Source organism: Carettochelys insculpta, chromosome 1 (assembly GCF_033958435.1).
Source record: "Carettochelys insculpta isolate YL-2023 chromosome 1, ASM3395843v1, whole genome shotgun sequence".
Taxonomy (NCBI): Eukaryota; Metazoa; Chordata; order Testudines; family Carettochelyidae; genus Carettochelys; species Carettochelys insculpta.
The window spans coordinates 120,622,855-120,644,178 of NC_134137.1; the positions used below are offsets into that span (position 1 = coordinate 120,622,855).

Below are 21,324 nucleotides of genomic sequence, written 5' to 3' on the forward strand. Positions count from 1 at the left end.
AGTATTAGTGAGCTATACCTCAATTAATGTGACGACTATCAGCAAAATACTGTGTCCTACATCACTGCTTTCACAGGCTGCTATGCTTCTCAGAGTATCAGCAAATAAACAGATTAAGACTACTGCTTAATTTACAACAGTGAGGCCCTTGTAAGGTAAAGAGCATGTTAGTAACTCTGTAATCAATCTTTCTTGCCTGAAGAGAGCTTTGCTAACGACAAAGTAAAATCACTCTGAATGGCAGAGATAGCTTCATCACTGGGAGAGCATCTTCCACCAAAAAAACTGTCCAGAAACATTTGATGAAGAGGGTTCCAGCTCTCGAAAGCTTACACTCAAATAAATGTGTTAGCCTTTAATTTGCTCCAGGAATTTTTTTGTTTTTGCTGAAACAGTTGAACTCTGCTACCCCTCTGAAACCGTCTGCACCAGCACTTTCAATTGTTAAAACATATTGTTCAGGGACAATTTTTTTTTCCAAATACCTGGGTGATAAAAGTTTTAATGACAAAAGTGTGAAGTGCACATAGCCTAAGTTAAAGAAACTCTCACACGTGGGAGAAAGGAACAGTCATGGAACTTCCCACTTTCAGGACTAAATTCAGAATTTATTGCTTCATGTTAGCTTCTCCCTCAATAATTTATTCATCCACAAACTGATCATACCTCTTATTTCATACAAATAACCTCTAACAAAACAAAAAGCAGTCAAGTAGCACTTTAAAGACGAGCAAAATAGTTTATTAGGTGAGCTTTCGTGGGACAGACCCACTTCTTCAGACCATAGCCAGACCAGAACAGGCTCAATATTTAAGGCACAGAGAACCAAAAACAGTAAGCAAGGAGGAGAAATCAGAAAAAGATAATCAAGGTGAGCAAATCAGAGAGGGGAGGGGTGGGGGGGGGGGAAGTCAAGAATCAGACTGAGCCAAGTATGCAGACGAGCCCCTATAGTGACTCAAAGTTCCCATCACGATTTAAACCATGCATTAATGTGCCGAATTTGAATATAAAAGCCAGCTTGGCTGCTTCCCTTTCCAGAACGGTGCAATAATTCTTCTTCAGTAACACACATACCTTTAGGTCATTGACAGAATGCCCCATTCCATTAGAATGTTGACTAACTGGTTTGTGGATCTGGAGTGTTTGATGTCTGTTTTGTAAGGGTGCCAATACCGGACTATCCAGTTACGTGGACTCCCTCCTCAAACCCTATGCCACCAACGCTCGCAGCTATATCCAAGATACCACCGACTTCCTGAGGAAATCACAAAACATCGGAAAAGTTCCTGATAATGCCATCCTTGCCACAATGGATGTAGAGGCTCTGTACACTAATATTCCACATAAAGACGGATTACAAGCAATCAGGAACACCATCCCCGATGCCACCACAGCCAATCTGGTGTCTGACCTCTGTAACTTTGTTCTCACACACAATCATTTCCGTTTTGGGGACAATTTATACCTCCAGATTGGTGGAACTGCTATGGGAACCCGCACGGCCCCACAATATGCTAATATATTTATGGCTGACCTGGAACAACAATTCCTCAGCTCTCGTCCCCTATTACCACTCGTCTACTTAAGATACATTGATGACATCTTTATGATTTGGACCCATGGTACAGAGGCTCTAGAAGAATTCCACAGAGACTTTAACAATCTACACCCCACCACCAACTTATGCCTCGATTACAACATGCAAGAGATACATTTCCTGGACACGACAGTACTAATCAAGGATGGCCTGATCAGTACCACACTGTACTGAAAACCTACTGATCGCTATACTTATCTACACCCTTCTAGCTTCCATCCTGCACACGTGACTAGATCCATTGTTTACAGTCAAGCTCTTAGGTACAATCGCATTTGCTCTGATCCAACTGACAGAGACCAAAAACTACAAGAACTTTACCAAATATTCATAAACCTGAATTACCCACCAGGAGAAGTAAAAAAACAAATCAACAGGGCCAGACGAATACCCAGAGACCAGCTACTCCAAGATCGGCCCAAAAAAGCCAAGAACAGAACACCACTGGTCATCACCTACAGCCCCCAACTCAGACCACTGCAACCCATTATTAAAGACCTACAACCTATCCTTAATCAGGATGCCACACTCCAGAAGGCCCTGGGTGACATGACTGTTCTCTCCTACAGACAACCTCCCAACCTCATGAGGATCCTCACTAACAGCCACAGTCTATACCCCAGGAATACCAGTCCTGGAACCTTTCCCTGCAACAAAGCCCGCTGCCAGCTTTGTCCACATATCTTCTCTGGAAATACCATCACTGGACCTAACCAGTTTACTCACAGAATCACGGGCACTTTCTCATGCTCCTCTACTAACATCATATGTGCCATCATGTGCCAACAATGCCCAGATGCTTTGTATATTGGACAGACTTCTAACTCCCTTAGACAAAGGGTCAATGGGCACAAAACAGACATCAAAACACTCCAGATCCACAAACCAGTTAGTCAACATTTTAATGGAATGGGGCATTCTGTCAATGACCTCAAGGTATGTGTGTTACTGAAGAAGAATTATCGCACCGTTCTGGAAAGGGAAGCAGCCAAGCTGGCGTTTATATTCAAATTCGGCACATTAACACATGGTTTAAATCATGATGGGAACTTTCTGAGTCACTATAGGGGCTTGCCTGCATACTTGGCTCAGTCTAATTCTTGGCCTTCCCCCCCCATCCCTCCACTCTCTGATTCGCTCACTTTGATTATCTTTTTCTGATTTCTCCTCCTTGCTTACTGTTTTTGGTTCTCTGTGCCTTAAATATTGAGTCTGTTCTGGTCTGGCTATGTTCTGAAGAAGAGGGTCTGTTCCACGAAAGCTCACCTAATAAACTATTTTGCTAGTCTTTAAAGTGCTACTTGACTGCTTTTTGTTTTGATAGTGTATAGACTAGCACGGCTTCCTCTCAGTTACTAAATAACCTCTAAGCTAATTCTCCCCAAAGGTTTGTAAGGAAGACTGCTCTATTTTTTAAATACTTGAGAGATGCACAGAATATTTAGACAGAGCAAGCATTTCTCTCGATAATCTTGCAAACATTGTAAGAAGTAAAGAATGTACCAAGTATACCTGCTGTTGCTTTTTTAACACTAGTAGTTCAAAATCTGGATTACTAATTGTACAAAGATGATTCCCCTTCACACAAATGTTGAAGTAATTTTTGGAGTGTCGGAGACTTGAACAATGTACTCAATGCATATTACTATAGAAGCTAAAGATGCTGCTGCATTAGAAAATAAGGCATATAATGCCATCTACAAATGGAGAATGAAACCTCCTTGGAGTCCTCACGCAAAGATGGTCTATCTACTGATCAAGGATTCCACTGAAATGCAAACCGAAATGCTCTTCTCACATACAAAGTTCTCTTGCACATTCTTAGCAAATTGAACACAGGACATCCCTCTGAACCAAGTGAATTGCTGAAGAGATTTCAGCAGTGCAATGAAGACCAATCTGACCAATTTCCTGGCAAGAAGTAGAGGTGGACAACCCTGTAGCCAGACAAAGTCTCCCCCTTACAAGCCAGCTTGCTCGCTGCCCCCCTCCCCACACTGAGGAGCACACAGGGCACGGAAACAGCTGCTGACAGCACAGTCTTTGATGCCCTCATTGAGGCCCAGATGTGCTAGCTCATCGTGACCTTGAGAAGCAGAAAGTACAGATAGAAGGCTAACAGCCCAAACTATCAAAATGAGAGAGAGGGGGGGCGACCCTCAGGAAATCACCCCAGCTGGCATTGATGGATATGATGCACACACACATACCACCCCAGAAGGGGAAGTCCCCCGCTCACACAAAAAGAATGTTCTGTACTCCTAAATTGCTTATCTCCTGTCTTACAAGTGCAAATTAAGTAAGAAATGCCCTTGTAACAAACTGGTGTCACAAAGACAGACCAGTGTGATCTGGCACCTTAGATAAGAAAGAGAATATGTAACCCAGAGGGGTATAAAAGATGGGCCCAGCAGAACTCTAACTTTGAGTGCATTCCACCAACTACCTGCTGGTCGGGTCAGGTGATTGCCTCCCGAGGTCCACAACTGGGGACGCCCAACCTCGTATTCGTCTTTCCGCAGAATTGAGTGACCGATCCGGCTTGGCTACGCTGGTATCGAGAGACGCAGAGAGGGTAAGATATACCCATGCTAGGTCTCCATTTTTTTTGTGCACAGCTAAAGAATTAGAGCTCTGTAACTAGACGTCGTTGTATTAAGATATCATTGTGTTAGATGGTAACAGATATCTTTGTATTGGATTGTAACGTAACTTGTTAAAACCTGCACTTTGCTAGCATATAAGAAGTAAACAATAGCCTTTGTAACCGCACGCTTATAACTGTAGCTTAATAAACTTGTAACTAGTTAAGCTCTAAGCCTGACCCGGTTATCCTTTTGTCACTACAACACAGCCGGCACAACAAAAAGAACTTTAACCGTTTGGTTACTACAGCCTGGCCGTAGGAGTGCTAGCAGCTCCTTGCTCTAACTTTAAAAAAAGACTGGGTTGCTTAGGACCCAGGGGAGTACCTCACCACACATTACCTGGCCACCGGCTAACAAACCCCCTAGAAGAAATGTTTGAAAGGTCCTCTGCTCTTCTGAAACAAAAACAGTCCTTAGGAAAATAGTACTGTACACTGTTTAACTCTCAAACGTTAGTGCTTAGAGCCCACAAGTAAGAGCCATAAGGATGTTCAGGCTAACCTTTGAGTCCAAGGGAGAAATAGTGTGGTAAGACCTCATTCCAAAACTGCCTCTAGGAATTTGATCATTTTCAGGTGTAATTTGACCAAGGAACAATTAAGCTTGTACCTTTGAACCACTACGTCATACAAGAGCTAAGACTCAAACCCTTCTTCAGACCACCTTTAAGAGCCAGAAGAGACAGACCACAAGTGAGATTATCTTCAATTGTCCTATAGCAAGCAAACTCCAACTTCCAGATTCAGTAATAAGATCATGAGGTGCAGATTAAACATAGGTAGAACCATGATGAATCCCAGAGTCTGATAAATCACTAAAAAAGACCTTGTCAAGTCTTACTAGTGAACTATACCTTAACAAAAACAAAATTCACCTGGAAGGCATTTAAGTGAAATGTTCTATAAATACCACAGCTGTCAGGACTACGTTGGATCCATTAAGACATCTATGGCAAGAGGCCTTGCAATCCTTTGCAGTAATCTGAACACATCTGAGAGAGGGCTCAAAGGGCCAGAAAATCCCTGGTCCTGAGATGAGTCCATGATCTCTGCTCTCCCCAGCAAACTGCCAGGCTCACTTGAGAATACAGCCCCTGCCAGCTGAGTTTTGTACACTTGATAGCATACTGCCTATTTGTTAAATGAAAGGTGTTCTTTCAATGGGTGGAAAGTAGTCGAGTGATCCGTTGACACGGCACAGTCAGCTGGATGCTCCCAGAGCACATTTGCAAAGGGTGCTTCAGCTTCTGAAGCCCACCACCTGTTTGGCTTTCTTTCTTTCCCTTGGGATTCCCTACTTTCCTTCTTTGTGAATAATATCAAGTCTTTCCCTGTTCACGTGGATCCAGATTCTTCCACTGTTTGGTGTTCTTTCACCAGGGAAAAACTAGTTGAGCAACCTGTTGCCATGCTTCAGTCACCTTCTGAAGCCCACCTATTTGGTTTTCTTTTGCCTGGGATTCCCTTCTTTTCTTTCTTTTCTTCTGAAAAATGGCTGTTTGCTTTTAACGAGTGCGGAATGAGAGCAACGCAATGTGGGAAGATGACAGTGGGTGCGCATCTGGTTAAAAGGTTGGTAACGTGGACCACTCAAACCATTTCTTTCATCAGGGAGACTTCTGAAAAATGGCCCTTTGTTTTCCGTAGGAGGGAAGTGAGATTAATGCAGTGCGGGGAAAATAACATCACACATCCACAACCACTTGCGGGGCATTTTTTTCCAATAACGCACCAGCAAAAAAAACCCAAAATGCTATGGGACTAAGGGAATGGTGGGATAGATTCCCACAATGCATTGCTACAACAGTCAGATTTTGGCAACTTAATGGTGACACTAAGTCGACTTTGTGGGGAAGTACGGACACATCTTCAACTTTATAAAAAACTCACTGTTACAAAGTCTACTTCGATAAATTCAACTTTATTTCACAGAGTAGGCGTATCATAAGCTAACGAATAGGTAGTAGTGTTTTCTTGAATTTGGGAGGCTTAATGACCCAAACCAAATTCTGTTGTATCAACAGGGAAATAAGCTCCCTTTACATGCTGTACCAAAACGCCTACAGCTTACACAGAAGTTATGGGAGAGATGCAGAATTTTCTAAGTGAGGGTCTTTGTCCTGCGTTATGCAGGAGAGCATACTAAATCATAATGGACTCCTCCGGTGTTAAAAATCTATGATTCGAACTGAAATATGTGTCTTAGGGCTTGTCTACACTACCTCCCAACTTCAAAGTGAGGATGGTAAGTAGGGTGTTGAGAGTTTATTAATGAAGTGCTGTGGTACATACCCAGCATTTCATTGAGCAAACCTCTCCCCCTCCCCCGGCAGCAACTCTGAAGTGTTAAATTCCAAAGTGCCAGCTCACATTTAGCCGTGGCTAACCTGCCAGTATTTTGAAGTGCCTGGGCAACTTCAAAGTCCCTTTACTCTTCAAAATTTTGAGGAGTAAAGGGACTTCGAAGTACCCTGGGCACTCTGAAGTATTGGCAGGTTAGCCGTGACTAGATGTGAGCTGGCACTTCGCAGTTTAATACTTCGGAGTTGCTGCGGGGGTGGAATTTGCTTAATGAACTCCCAGGTATGCACCACAGCACTTCATTAATGAACTCCCAGGTATGCACCACAGCACTTCATTAATGAACTCCCAACACCCTACTTACCATCCTCCCTTCGAAGTAGGGAGGTAGTGTTGACACAGCCTTAGAGATGTAAAGTGTGATCTGAGTGAAAAGGGAACAAGTACCACATTGGCTCTGTCCATAAACTCTGGTGTGGTGGAAGTGGTTGGCCTGACTCAGCTCTGCAGAAACACCCTAAGGAAAGGCTCCAAATATTGGAGGAAATGGAGCTTGTAAACTCATAAAACAATTCTTGCATCTTTTGTTAACATGATGTGACTAGTCATTAAATCACACAAAGACACAGCTCTTTATGGAGCAGTGGTAGACAGATAAAAACAAAACTAGTCATCTAGGGGTAGGTTTAGAAGTTGAAATACGAAAAGAACAAATTAAAATTTACTTAGAAAAATTAGATGTCTGCAAATCACCAGGGCCTGATTAAATGCATCCTAGAATCCTCAAGGAGCTGATAGAAGAGGTATCTGAGCCTTTAGCAATCATTTTTGGAAAATCATGGGAGACGGGAGAGATTCCAGAAGACTGAAAAAGGGCAAATATAGTACCCATTTATAAAAGGGGAACAAGAATAACCTGGGAAACTACAGGGCAGTCAGCTTAACTTCTGTGCCAGGAAAGATAATGGAGCAGGTCATTAAAGAAATCATCTGCAAGCAATTGGAAGGTGATAGGGAACAGCCAGCATGGTTTTGTTAAAAACAGATCATGTCAAACCAATCTAATAGCTTTCTTTGATAGAATAACAAGCCTTGTGGATAAGGGAGAAGCAGTGGATGTGATATACCTAGACTTCAGTAAAGCATTTGACACGGTCTCACTTAATATACTTATCAATAAACTACTCAAATGCAACTTAGATGGGGCTGCTATAAGGTGGGTGAACAACTGGCTGGATAACCGTACCCAGAGAGTAGTTATTAATGGTTTTCAATCCTGCTGGAAAAGTATAACTAGTGGGGTTCCGCAGGGGTCTGTTTTAGGACCGGTTCTGTTCAATATCTTCATTAACGATTTAAATATTGACATAGAAAGTACACTTATTAAGTTTGCAGATGATACCAAGCTGGGAGGGGTTGCAACTTCTTTGTAGGATAGCGTCATAATTCAAAAGGATCTGGATAAACTGGAGAAATGGGCTGAGGTAAACAGGATGAAGTTTAATAAGGACAAATGCAAAGTGCTCCACTTAGGAAGGAACAATCAGTGTCACACATACAGAATGGGAAAGGACTGCCTAGGAATGAGTACAGCAGAAAGGGATCTAGGGGTTATAGTGGACCACAAGCTAAATGAGTCAACAGTGTGATGCTGTTGCAAAAAAAGCAAACATGATTCTAGGATGCATTAACAGGTGTGTTGTGAACAAGACACGAGAAGTCATTCTCCCGTTCTACTCTGCACTGGTTAGGCCTCAGCTGGAGTATTGTGTCCAGTTCTGGGCACCGCAGTTCAGGAAGGATGTGGAGAAATTGGAGAGGGTCCAGAGGAGAGCAACGAGAATGATCAAAGGTCTAGAGAACATGACCTATAAAGAAAGGCCGAAAGAATTGGGCTTGTTTAGTTTGGAAAAGAGAAGACTGAGGGGGGACATGATAGCAGTTTTCAGGTATCTAAAAGGGTGTCATAAGGCAGAGGGAGGGAACTAGTTCTTCCTTGCCTCTGAGGATAGAACAAGAGGCAATGGACTTAAATTGCAGCAGGGGAGGTTCAGGTTGGACATTAGGAAAGAGTTCCTAACTGTCAGGGTGATCAAACACTAGAATGAATTGTCAAGGGAGGTGGTAGAATCTCCATCACTGGAGATATTTAAGAAGAGGTTAGATAGATGGCTTTCAGGGATGGTCTAGATAGTGCTTGGTCCTGCCATGAGGGCAGGGGGCTGGACTCGGCCTCTCGAGGTCCCTTCCAGTCCTACTCTTCTATGATTCTACGAAAAGGGAATATTCCTACAGCAACACAAAAAAGCCTATTGCCTATAGCCATTGCCTATGTGTGAGAAGTCGTCGCACCAAAACTCCCATCTCCAACTAGGCTTTTATGCTGTGCCTAGGAAAACTGAGGCACCTCCAGGGCATTACTACAGCAACATTAAAAAAGCCATATGAACAGAAGAGGATAAAAAAGGAAAAAACTAATTAAAAGCTTTACTGTATCAGAAAAAAAATATTTGTTGCAGGAAGTAATCTGGATTTCTCAGCTGATATTGAGACACAGATGCTGACAGCATATATTTTATTGGAATTTCTTATTTCTATCTTTTGGTATGATGCTGTACACTTAGTCTATGGCTAAACTATTATCGCTGTTTCAGGATACAAATCCCGAAATAGCAACTCAAGGGTGTGGTTTTCCATTTCCGCTACGCCTCGTTGTGAAAGAGGTAGTGGAAACCTCAAAATAGCCTCTTATTTCAAACTTCAGTGCTGTCTGGATGGCACTGAGTTCAAAATAAGGTAAACTCAAAATAACAGGCAATTTGTGCAACACAAATTGTGTAAGTTATTTCAAGTTACGGCTGCAGTGGAGCCATAGACTCATGACCAGAGTAGCCTAGGGAACACAGAAGAACACATTGCTTTCAACAGTTCCAAATAAACTAACAACAACTTTGGATTACAAAAAAGAAATTTTTTAGGCCAGTGAACAACAAAGACTAGTTTTTGTTAAAGTTAAGATAATAAAACATTTTTTAAAGATTAATTCTTTCATTCTATTGTTTCTATGTATAGGCCTACCCATAGATTAAATGGTATGAATTTAAGCATAACTTGACACACTGAGAGCTCAGCCCTGCCTTTATTCTAAACTTTGTTTAAAAATAAAACTGTTGTGCATGGATATACAGAATATTTAATTTTTTACAGATATCTCACATATTTATACAGTTACATGAACTGGTGGATGAATATACAGCCTTACCAGAACTTGACAATCACAGAACATAAACACCCAACTATCCTACAGTGAAAATTTGCTCCAGTTGACCCTCACAAGCAACCCTGCCAACCATAATAGTGAAGACACTAACAGGACAAAAGGGCTCACATCAGGAAGAATGAGATAGTCACTTGGGGGCCTCAACTTTTTGCTTTTATATTCATATTTGGTTTTGGACTTAAGTAAAGGCATTTAAAGCTCCTGATATTTTGTCTGTACATTATACATGAAAATAAAATAAAATAAAAACAAACAAAAAACAAACAAACAAGGTCATAGTAGAGAATCTTGATAGTTGCAAAGATAACCTTCAGAAAGTGCATCAACGCACCACTTCCAGAATCTGGAGACATCTACTAGGGCCTCATACATACTTACATTTTAGGTTGTCATAGCTACAGTGCTCAGGGCTGTGAAAAATCCATGTGTCACAGTGTGTGTAGGGGGGTCTCCAAGCTCCACACCCCATCCACAGTCAGATCTGACTTTCATGTAGAACAGAAGGTTTATTAGCAGAAAGGGCCATGGCGTAGAACAGATTTGCCAGAACAGAAATCAGAAGCAGTCTGTACACGCTATCTTTGGAAGAGGGGTGACCAGAGTGCGTCCCTGAGCCAGGGCCCTGGCCCTCTTTCCTCCCTGTCAAGTCAGCTACGACTGCCACTCTCCACTTGCACTGTTCAAATTCAAACCAGCCAGACCTTTCCTACTGTCTTTGTCATGTTTCCCAGCGGGGAAAAAAATGTCACCTGGTTGCGTAGATTACAAAGGCCATGGAGGGCCATTGCCTATGTGTGAGAAGTCATCACACCAAAACTCCCATCTCCAACTAGGCTTTTATGCTGTGGCTAGAGAAACTGAGGCACACCCAGGGTGTTACTACAGGACAGTAGGAAACACATGTAACCTAACAAAGGGACTATAATCCCCACTCTATCGCACCACACCTCTGAGCGCTGCAGCTATGCTGACTGACCTAACCTCTGGTCAATCCAAGAACATTTATGTTGATTTAGCTATCATTGCTCATGGAGGGAATATTCCTACAGCAACACAAAAAACTTCCATCACTGTATGCTCTGTCTACATTATGGGGTTATGCTAGAATAGGCTATTTTGAATTCTATGCCTGCCCTTTAAGTATTTGTAACTCCACCCATATTGGTGTCATCTGCAAATTTTAAAGGCATACTTTCTAGTCCATTTTTACAGTAGTTAAAGAGTTAGAAAGTATCAGTCCAGACCCTTGAGGAACCCCACTAGATATGTCCTTCCAGTTCAACAGCATACCACTGGGAACTATTCTTTGAGTACAGTCTTTCATCTGGATATGCCCCCACCTTAGAGTAATTTAATCTAGAACATATTTCCCTAGTTTGCTTATCAGAATGTTATGTGGGAATATGTCAACGCCCTACTAAAAATCAAAATATATCACATGCACTATTTCCCCTACACCTAGTGGGCCAGTAACCTTTCGGGGACCATATCAATTGGCCATTCAACCTCCCAGACACCCAGCCTTCCCACAATGGCAATTAAATTTGGCGAGCCCCATCCCTCATGTTGGGGATTTCTGTGTAGTGAAGGGAGAAGACAAAAATCTTTTTCCCTAGCCCTTTCTATCCTCTTTCTTCTAACTCTGGACCCCTTCACGCAGGGAATAGTGGGTGGAGGGCCAGCTGAGAATACAGACTGTACATAGAAGCTATATAGTGGACTGGGAACCCAAAGACCCTCTCCTCAGCAACTCTCTTTTTTCCAATTCTTACCACCTAGTCTTCTTCATGCTTTTCATTGACCCCGTATTATCTGGAGGGATCCGATGCAATCAAGGGAGGGGGGACAGTCAGTGGATGTTCAGTTGAGAAGATGCTGTCCTGCTGATTGTTATAAAATCCTTGATAACTCAGTTACAGCTACTGTTTCCAAAAGCAATTCGGTTATAGAACGAGATTCCTGTTAATTTGGCGATCTTTGCTGACGCCCTACTTTTCCTTCTGTCTGGAAAAATGGACGTTTGCTTCCCACAAGAGAGGAATGAGGGCAATACAATACGGGAAGATGTCATATACTAATGAAAATACCCAGAATGCTACAGGGATGAAGGAACTGTGGGATTGGTTCCCATAATGCACTGCTGCAAGTCGATGTCTGCGAACTGAGTGTGGCAGCAATAAGTGAGGATAGTCAAATTCAAATTTATAAAATCCAGCATTACAAAATCAATATTAATAAATTTGAATTTATCTCATACTGAAGACAGCCTTAGAATCAGCAGAACTCTAGCTTCAACCCATATTCACTGATGGGTCAGTTAGCTGCATACCACTAAACTCAATTTCAAGATTTGTACATGTGCAAGGGAATGTGATTATGGGCAACAGTCAAGCTACAACCTGAGCTAACAATGCAGTGAAGACAGGCTGTAAGAATTTCCCCAAAGCATAACAAACTAATAGAAAAAGCAATTACAGTAAAATTCCTTTAATCCGGCCTCTGATGGTCTGGAAATCCTGATGGTCTGGCATCTTGCAGAAACAGTCCCATTTAAAGAGATAATCCAGCAAAATTCAATGGACTGGCATACAGAAGTCCCCTGAGATACTTGTGCCTCAAAATTCATGTATGTTGGGGGCTTGGATGGTGGGTTGGGGCTGTAGGAGGGGCAGCTGGGTTAAGCCTGGGGTAGGTTAGGGCTGCTGAGGGGTTTGGGGGTGGCAACAGCCCAGAGACCTGGGGAAGCGATGGCAGCCACGGGCGCTTCCCACCCAGAGCCCTGGGGAAGCGGCGGCAGCAACAACAGTGGGTGCTCTCGGCCCCGGAGCCCCAGTGGGCCTAAATATGGAACAATTTGTCCCTTTTAAAAAAAATAAGTAGGTACGCCTTTTTGGTATCCCAAATATGGGACTGTCCCGCCCAATATGGGACGGTTGGTCACCTTATGATGTGGGAGGCGTGCAGGTGTGTTGATGTCCAATAATCTGGAAAATTTGGTAATCTGGCACCTGTCTGGTCGTGGGCGTGCCAGATTAAAGGAATTTTACTGTAAGTACTTTGCAAGATAGCCTGACTCTTGTAGATTACTGCTTGTCCAAAGCACTTGGCATCACGGAATTCACTGGTTTTCATAACAACATAGAAGCATACATATATAATTTATATGTTGAACCAGTTAAACTCTCAGTGGACCAAGTTCAGACCCAATAAAAGTGGGTGTAAATCCACTGAAACCAAGAAAATTACATACCTACGTAAACTTGCCTGATTTTGACACTTTTCTTGAAAATGCTAAAAAGTTAACTTTCCAAAGGCTGAAAAATACATAAAAACATAACACCTTTTAAGAAACCCAACACTACCCAATTCAAGTAACATCAAGCATTACCAGAAATGTTAACGTTCCCAAGACCTCAAGTTAGCAGTAATACAGTAATCGATCCCTAGATTCCTCTTAAGATTAATTTTCATTTCTGTTCTGAGTTTTCTCTCAAGTACCTCAGGACAGTCTGGTGTTCCTTACATAAAATACCATTTTTAGGCTAAAGAGATACCATAAATCTCTGGGTCTATCTAGGGGCAGTTGCTAAGTCCTTTCTCCTTGGACCAGATAAGTTTGGGAATTAATATACTGCTCAGGTTTTTTTGGTGACATATAAACAAGCCTATCCAGACCTACAATTCTGATTGTGGTGCTTTCCTATTTCTTTGTACAGATTTAGGTAGATATTTTTTGTAATATAAATTTTAAGTATACTGGTTTCTCTTTTGGATTCAAACCAGCTGAAACAGCAAATGGCTTCTAATATACTTTTAGGTATTCCAAGTCAGCTATTATACAAACTAAATCTGCGTTTGGTTCAGTTTTGCTCTGGCTCCAAGCACTATGATTTTTAATAGCTCCTGTAAACTCTTTCATATCCAGCATTCCATCATCCAGAACTCTCAAATAACTGACATTTTAACCGTAAGTAAATGTTAGTTACATTTTCTATAAGTACCATATAGTGAAAGTAAATAGAAATAAATACAGAAAATACGGTATAATTTTACAAGGTACAATACTACTCCTGTAGGTAAATAAAATTCTCTGCATACATATTTGTTCGTTTCTTAATATCTAATCTTGTTTTTCTGTAATGTAATGCATTGCTAAGTATACCTCTCCATTATCCAGAATATTTGAATATCCAGCAACCTCCAGTTCCGGGGCTGCCAGATATGAAAGAGTTTACTTTCAGTTGCAAGGCTTCATTCATTTTAGTACATAAATCTTTAACAGTTAAGCTTTAACTCCAGGAAAAGTTACAAAAGCCAATACTTAATAAGTTTTTAAGTGGACTGATTCAAGTTGCTTATAGGCCCTCACAAAAAGACACTGGCTGCACGGTTTTGCCAGATACTTAAGCTACAAGATGATAACTAGTCTGACAATGGGAGAAAGACGATACTTAAAGAAAAATAAAGTTGATAAAATGCCTCAAAGTTTAATAAAAGTCAGTGGGAAAGACAAGAATCACACACACAAAGTAAAACCAAGTAAAGAAAGAACAAACCCCAAAGCCAAGGATTGTCAAACAGTTTTTGCTCCTATTCTTGTTCATCTTCAATCTCCTTCCCCTCAAGCTATTTTTACCATGAAACAAGTGTTTGTTAACATCCATGTCAATATCAAAGTAATTCACAAATAAATATCCGGAATAAACTACCATTTTCTCTAAAACACCTCAAATATAGCAGAACAGAATGGCGACAATTCTTACAATGATAATACAATAAATGTTTTGTTAGCCCTCATGGTGTCTGGTTTTAAAAAGATGTCTGCTCCGGATAAATATCTTTATCATCTTTTGGACAAAGAAGGCCTGCTACTTCTAGATGTATCCACTTACAGTCTAGGTAAGCACCTTTGATTTGACAAAAGTAATAAGGAAATAGCCGGTATAAAGAGAAAAGATCTCTTTAGAGTACTGCATCAGGCAGTGAGTAAAGAATACTAGTTGTTATATTGACAGCAACAGCAAGGTATGGGTCAAGATGAACTTCCAAACAGAGTTTTGTTAAGATAACAGCAAAAAAGCAATACTGTATGCAGATATCTACCGATTAACTTGGAGCTGTTCCTACAATGTTTTATGGTAAATTAGATAAAAATGAAATGTGATACCAAAGCAGGCATACGTTAGTGTCAGCCTCCAATTTTCATTTTTGTAAAATTTCTGTACAGTATAGTGGGGTTTCCAAGGTTTAATATTAAAATAATAGTAATAATTAATATAAGCCTACCATTTTTATAACAAACAAAAGTTTATTTAGTGCTGAACAAAACAAGGACGACAATGTGGCACTTACACCTGAGCAGTCAAATCTAAGAATCACCTTTAATTCTAGTTACAGATTTGTGTTAATCTTTCTAAGGATGTGCTTGCCATACGACTTATGCAATGAATTTATTTAACTTATAGAATAGCTATATGATGTTAAATGTGGTTGGGAAATCTAGCTAATCCACCTCACCTAATGAAGTATTAAAAAAAGATTAAATGGGCAAAGCAATCATTAAGTGAATCTCACTACAGTCATTATTTGCAACTTGTGACCAGTGTGTTATTGAAGGCACATGAATTGAGATTGTTGTTTTACCCTTCTCTTCTTGGTTTCTATACTCACCTAAACCTTTTTGTCCAGGGTTTTTTGCAAAGGTAAAGGTAAACTGATAAAAATCTTTGAACTTTATTGGATCCTTTAGCTCTTGTTCCAATCTCGGCAATTGAGCTTTTAGCTTGTCTATGGTGTCACACCTGCCACAGAAGAGATATTATTTGTCTATAAACCATACATAAACCATTTTAGAAAGAAGTTTATAAATATTTATTATTATAAACACACAAATGACTGACATAAGATTCAAGTAAAGTGTGTCACTTTGTTTACTTTACTACACGTTTAAGGGACCTGAGCAGAATAAGGGGTATGTTATACACAAGCACCAAAAGTATATAGACAATAATATCGAGCCATTTAGTCTATGGATTTTTACAATAAATTTCAGTGAAAGAATGGACTATCAGCACCTAGTCTGACCTCCTGCATAACAGTACAGAGAATCTCACCCAGCAGTCCTTGTATCTAGTCCAAAACTACTCGTTAAACTAAGAGCACAGCTTTTGGAAAGACGCTCCATCTTTGCTTTTAAGACTAAGTGAAGGAAAATCTCCCACATCCCTAGACAAGTTGTTTCAGTGATTGACTACCCTGACTGTTAAACTTTCACATCTTAGTTCTGCTCAGTTTGTCTAGCTTTAGCTTCCAGAGCTGGATCTCAAAAGTCCCCTGGAGGGTGATGTAATGTTATAGGAATAAGTAACAGCTTTCCCAACTGTGTTGTTGGATATATCATACGTTACCACTTGTTTATTCTCAGAGGGCTAGCTGTGTTAGTCTGTAGCTTCACAAAAAACAAGCAGTCCTGTAGCACCTTAAAGCCTAACAAATTTATTTATTAGGTAATGTGCTAAATTTGAAGTGGGTCTTACCAATGAAAGCTCACTTATTGTTTTTCTTGGCTGTTAATACTGAAGACTTCTTTTGTCAGTATGCTTGTTTGTGCATGTGGGTGTGCAGGAGTGGCAATTGATGGATACAGTAATAAGTGTGTGTGGGCATACCTCAGACTGCATTATCAGAGCTGATCAGAAATCTTTCTCAATTCATTGAATTGAGGGACTCATGAACTTTCTATCTTAAAACAAGTATCAGAGGGGGAGCCATGTTAGTCTGTATCTTCAAAAACAACAAGAGTCCCATGACACCTTCAGATATTTTAGAGCATAAGCTTTTGTGGGCAAAGTCTCATGCATCTGATGAAGCGGGTCTTTGCCCACAAAAGCTTATGCTCCAAAATAACTGTTAGTCTGTAAGGTGTCACAGGATTCTTGTTGTTTATCTTAAAGCAGACCACCACAGTAAAATAAAATTTAAATATAACTGTAATCCCATTAAACTGTAATATACTATTTCTTTATTACTTTTATTGCTGTTACGCCAAATTTGAGGATTTTTTTTAATTTACTAAACCATCCACCATAGCCTATGTACACCCTACGGGAATCTGTACAACATGTGAAGCTTATGATCAGTGTTAACTTTAGAAATCTTTTCAAGCACTAAACTGTATCACCCACACTATTGCGTTTCTCAATCAAAAACAGAGAAAGACAAGTCCTCCATCATGATCTGAAGGCCAATGGAGTCGTACTGGCAAATCATGGCTGAAGCAAATTTTAAAATTGAGAGCCTTCTGCCAAAACACATTAATACTGAGGCATTGCCAACAATGTTCCCTTAATTTTTGCCATCTATGTCCAGAATAAATTTTGTTATATCCATACAGGCAGTATAGATGTGCACCACCAGTAAAAACAAATGCTGCTGACCGTGGGCACTCTGCTAATCAAATGGGCTGTATTTGAATCTCTCCTGGGTGGCCATCAAATGTTCAGCTTGCAGGGAACACTGATTGCCCATGAAATTAGCCAATTTGACCTTAACTGACTCAGCCTAATATAGGAAGTATCTCATGAGCAGGAAGCGTTGCTGAGTGTAGCCAGCACTATGAACTGAACCTGGACACAAGTAAAGAAAAACAGAGGAGTTGGAAGCACATCTTGAATGGCAGGAGAGAAAATGGAGGGATAGGAGGGAAACAGATCATACTGGCTCTTACCTGTTCCCAATCCAATCCTGGGCACTGCTTCAGCCCATACGGGTGCTTTCATCACTTCTCCCTGCCCATTTGTGCACACAATTACTATCTCCCCACTGGTGGGGTGTGCCATGCCCTCAGCCATTGGTTGGCCGGGGGTAGGGAGGAGGGCTGGCCAGAACCTGATTGTTTGGGAGCCGAGAGCCAGTCAGTCAAAGGGGAGGGAGCAACTGGAGCTAGATGGCATAAGAGAAAGTCAGAGGGGAAGCAAAGATAAGCAGGGACAGAAACACTGGTACTACTCACCACAATATTAAACCGTTGTGACAATGGGCCTACAGAATTGCATTAATTGAGAACACAATGTAAAAATATACATGTGAATTCAGATGATGTCATGGTAACATAACAAATGTAGATGAATAAGTGTATGAAACGGAGAAGACAGAATTAGTCCAAACAAAAAGCTTCAGATATAACTCAGAGAGGCTACGTGTACACTTAGTAAAAGCTTCAAAATGGCCATGCTAATGGCCAGGTCGAAGAATACTAATTAGTCACTGAAATGAACATTCAGCACCTCATTAGCATGCCAGCAGCTGCAGCACTTAACAATTGCTGCATTTCACCCACCAGCTTCAAAATCCCCTTAACTCCTAGGAGTTCATAGGAATATGGGGATTTTGAAGTTGGCGGGATCCTTTTGAAAAGGACCTCAGTGTAGACGAGACACATGGCATCGAAACACATCATTTCGAGGTGCCGCAGCCGCCGGCATGCTAATGAGGCGCTGAATATGCATTTCAGCGCCTCATTAGTATTTTTGATCTGGCCATTAGCATGGCCATTTTGAAGTTTTAACTAAGTGTAGACACGGCCGGTCTGTGTTAAGATCATGCTTGATAAACAAAACAGTATGGAACCAGAAATCAGTGAACCAAAACTGATGTCAAAAGTTAGTCCTGAGTGTGGACCAAGAAGAAAGGTGGGGCAGGTTATACTGCCCACCACTCCTTTTCTGGGTCCTTAAAGAGAGAATACGGGGAGAAAACCTGGCTACTAGAGCAAGCTTCTTCATCATGACTGCCACCCCTTCCATCTTCTGGGATCCCATGCTTTGTCATCCTGACAGATGTCCTACTAGACCAGGCCAGACAGAGGGACCCAAGTTCACACTGCCAGCTCTACTGGCTCCAGCTGAATCTCAAACACCAGATGGTTATGAAACAGGATCACACTAACAGCAGCTCATCTCAACTAACCTCTTCTCTTTTGTCCAAAAGGACAATTATTAACGTCTTTGATACCTTCTGAGAGACTGCTAAACAACAGGGGTTTTCCTTCTAAAAACTTTCTACAGCTAAAGGGAAAGGGAACAAGAGATGTTGTTAAAATGAAAGCCTTTCGTAATACTCTAGATTTAAAATACTGGAATTGTTTTTCCTTTTTCCCTTTTAGCTTAAATAAAAGGTTTAAAGAATTTTAATAGTGTGTTTACCATGGTACTAAGGTGGCTGGAGTCTCTGTACAACAACCCCAAATACTGTTTAATTTGGACAGTACCTGAGTTATGTTAACATCTTTGGCCCACATATTCCTTCTAAATTATACAGCAGGACGCCAACCATCACTGCTTTTCACCACCACCCTACCCAGAGGCAACAAATCCACCTTCCTTTGGCAACAACTCTTCCTTCAGAGAATTATCCTAATAAATGTATTGTAGTGAAAACTGCCAGCTTAATTTTTATTAGCGGAGGCTTCAAAAATAACTTTATTAGAACACATTGCCAAAATCTATTTTGACGTTCAAAGACATGGATAGTCATTGCAAACCTCATGGAGAAATGGTCAAAACTGCTTTACTTAGTGCAGCTAAAAGAGCATTTTACCCTCTTTAAATGAGCAATCAGAGACTCAAACACTTCTTTACATCAAAAACTTCTGGTCTAAAGGTATATCAACTCCCTGAATACTGCAGGCAGGTGATATAATTTCTAGATGTTTTCTGCCAGTACCATTTTGTCTATATTAAGCCTCAAATTCCTTTAATTTAAATCCCAATATATGCCTAGTGTTACTAGAAAAGGAAAGCTAGTGCAGCACGAGTTCAACAAAAAAAAGGGTTGAATCACCTATGATCAGCATGTCAGTGGCACAAACATCCAGATCATGAACCTATTGATCACCTACATACTCACAGCCTCATACATGTGTTGAGCAGAATTCTGCCTAAAGCAGCCCTCAGCAGAACAATACCTCTAGTAAGACGTGAAACCACTAAAATCTGCTGGTAAGTTTAAAAAGAATCAGCATGAACACCTTTCGCTGACAATGCTAGATGGTCTAGCAATTATCCTGACATCTCCAGCCAAAAGCAAGAGTGAAAATGATGAAATAAATCAGAGGGCTTCATATGACATCAAAGTGGTTTTACTCCCTTTTTTCCATACCCACTTCACGTCCAAAAAAGAAAGTTTCAACAGAGGTTAGGAACTGATGAGGTTGCTAGCAGCAGATGGTTTCTTGAACAGTGGGCCTAGTTCCCATTTGTGTTTTACAAAAGTTGTTACCTTATTAGAATCTTCCTGCAGCACAACAATCTCAAAACAACCTAAATGTTATTAGCCATGTGACATATAAGGTCAAGTCATAGGCAAAAGCTCTTCATGAGCCTCTAAATCGTAATCTTAATTAGCGAAACTCAATTTGACCCTTCTGAGAGTGCATCAGTCAACATGAGAAGAATGCATTGCATACATCTTTTCCATGAGATATTTGTGTATAATTTTATTTATATATACACCCACACAAATACATTTGATTAATCACAGTTAACTTACATGAGTAAAAAAAAAGTTAATCGTGATTTAAAAATATTAATTGTGATTAGTTGCACTGTTAAACAACAAAATACCAAATGAAATGTATTAAATATTTGTGGAAGTTTTTCTACATTTTAACACTGATTTCAATTAAAACACAGAATACAAAGTGTACAGTGCTTACTTTATATTATTTTTGATTACAAATTTGTGCACTGTAAAAATGAACAGGTGTTTGCATGCTTATTTTGTAGCTGGTGTTAGAAGGTACAGTAAACCTCCCTTTACGTGTCGTCATGGTGCATGAAACTTGCTTTAATGTGAGTTTCACATAACGTGAAGCTGCTGGGCTGTCAGCCTGCATAACTTCCCACAGCAGTGGGCAGCTAGGCAGGCTAAGAGCTCCTTCCTCCTGCCTTCTCAGAGCAGTGCTAGGCACCAGTCTGGGAAGGTAGGGAGAAGACTTTTAGCTCGACTAACTGCCTGCCGCTGCTGGCAGCCAGGCAGGCTAAAACCCCCTTCCCAGAGTGGCACAGGTGTTAAGCGGACAGCAGCGCTGCTCTGGGAAGGTAGGGAGAAGGGTTTCAGCACCAGCCCCTGCAGCTGGCCCCTGCTGCAGGCAGCTGGGGGCATTAAAACCCCCCTCCTTCCCCTCTTGGCCAGGCTCACCCCCCTCACCTCCTACACTGGGGGCTCCGGCTCCAACCTACACGCAGGGCTTGGCTCCTACCCCATGCTCACCACCCTGCGGCCCTGGCCCCAACACTCCCGTGCCCTGGCTTCAACCCCCTCCCCCCCGCAGCCCTAACCCACCATAGGGCTAACTCCCCTGCCCCGCTCCCAACATGTGGAACGCAACTCTTGTGTATCTCGGGGGACTAGCATAAGTAAGATTTAAGTGCAAAACATGTCTGATAAAGAAAAAAGTTATGGAGCTACCACTTCCAGATATTTTAATTTTTTAAT

General features: G+C 41.2%; 1 protein-coding gene across 2 annotated transcripts in view; it reads right to left on the reverse strand.

The window, feature by feature from the left end:
• The window catches only part of DCUN1D2 (defective in cullin neddylation 1 domain containing 2), a 60,359-nt gene that overhangs the window by 26,919 nt on the left and 12,116 nt on the right, over positions 1-21,324 (reverse strand). For both annotated transcript variants that reach the window (XM_074990816.1, XM_074990824.1), the window contains exon 4: positions 15,499-15,629. In XM_074990816.1, coding sequence (XP_074846917.1) covers positions 15,499-15,629 — 131 coding nt within the window. The remainder of the gene's footprint in view (positions 1-15,498; positions 15,630-21,324) is intronic.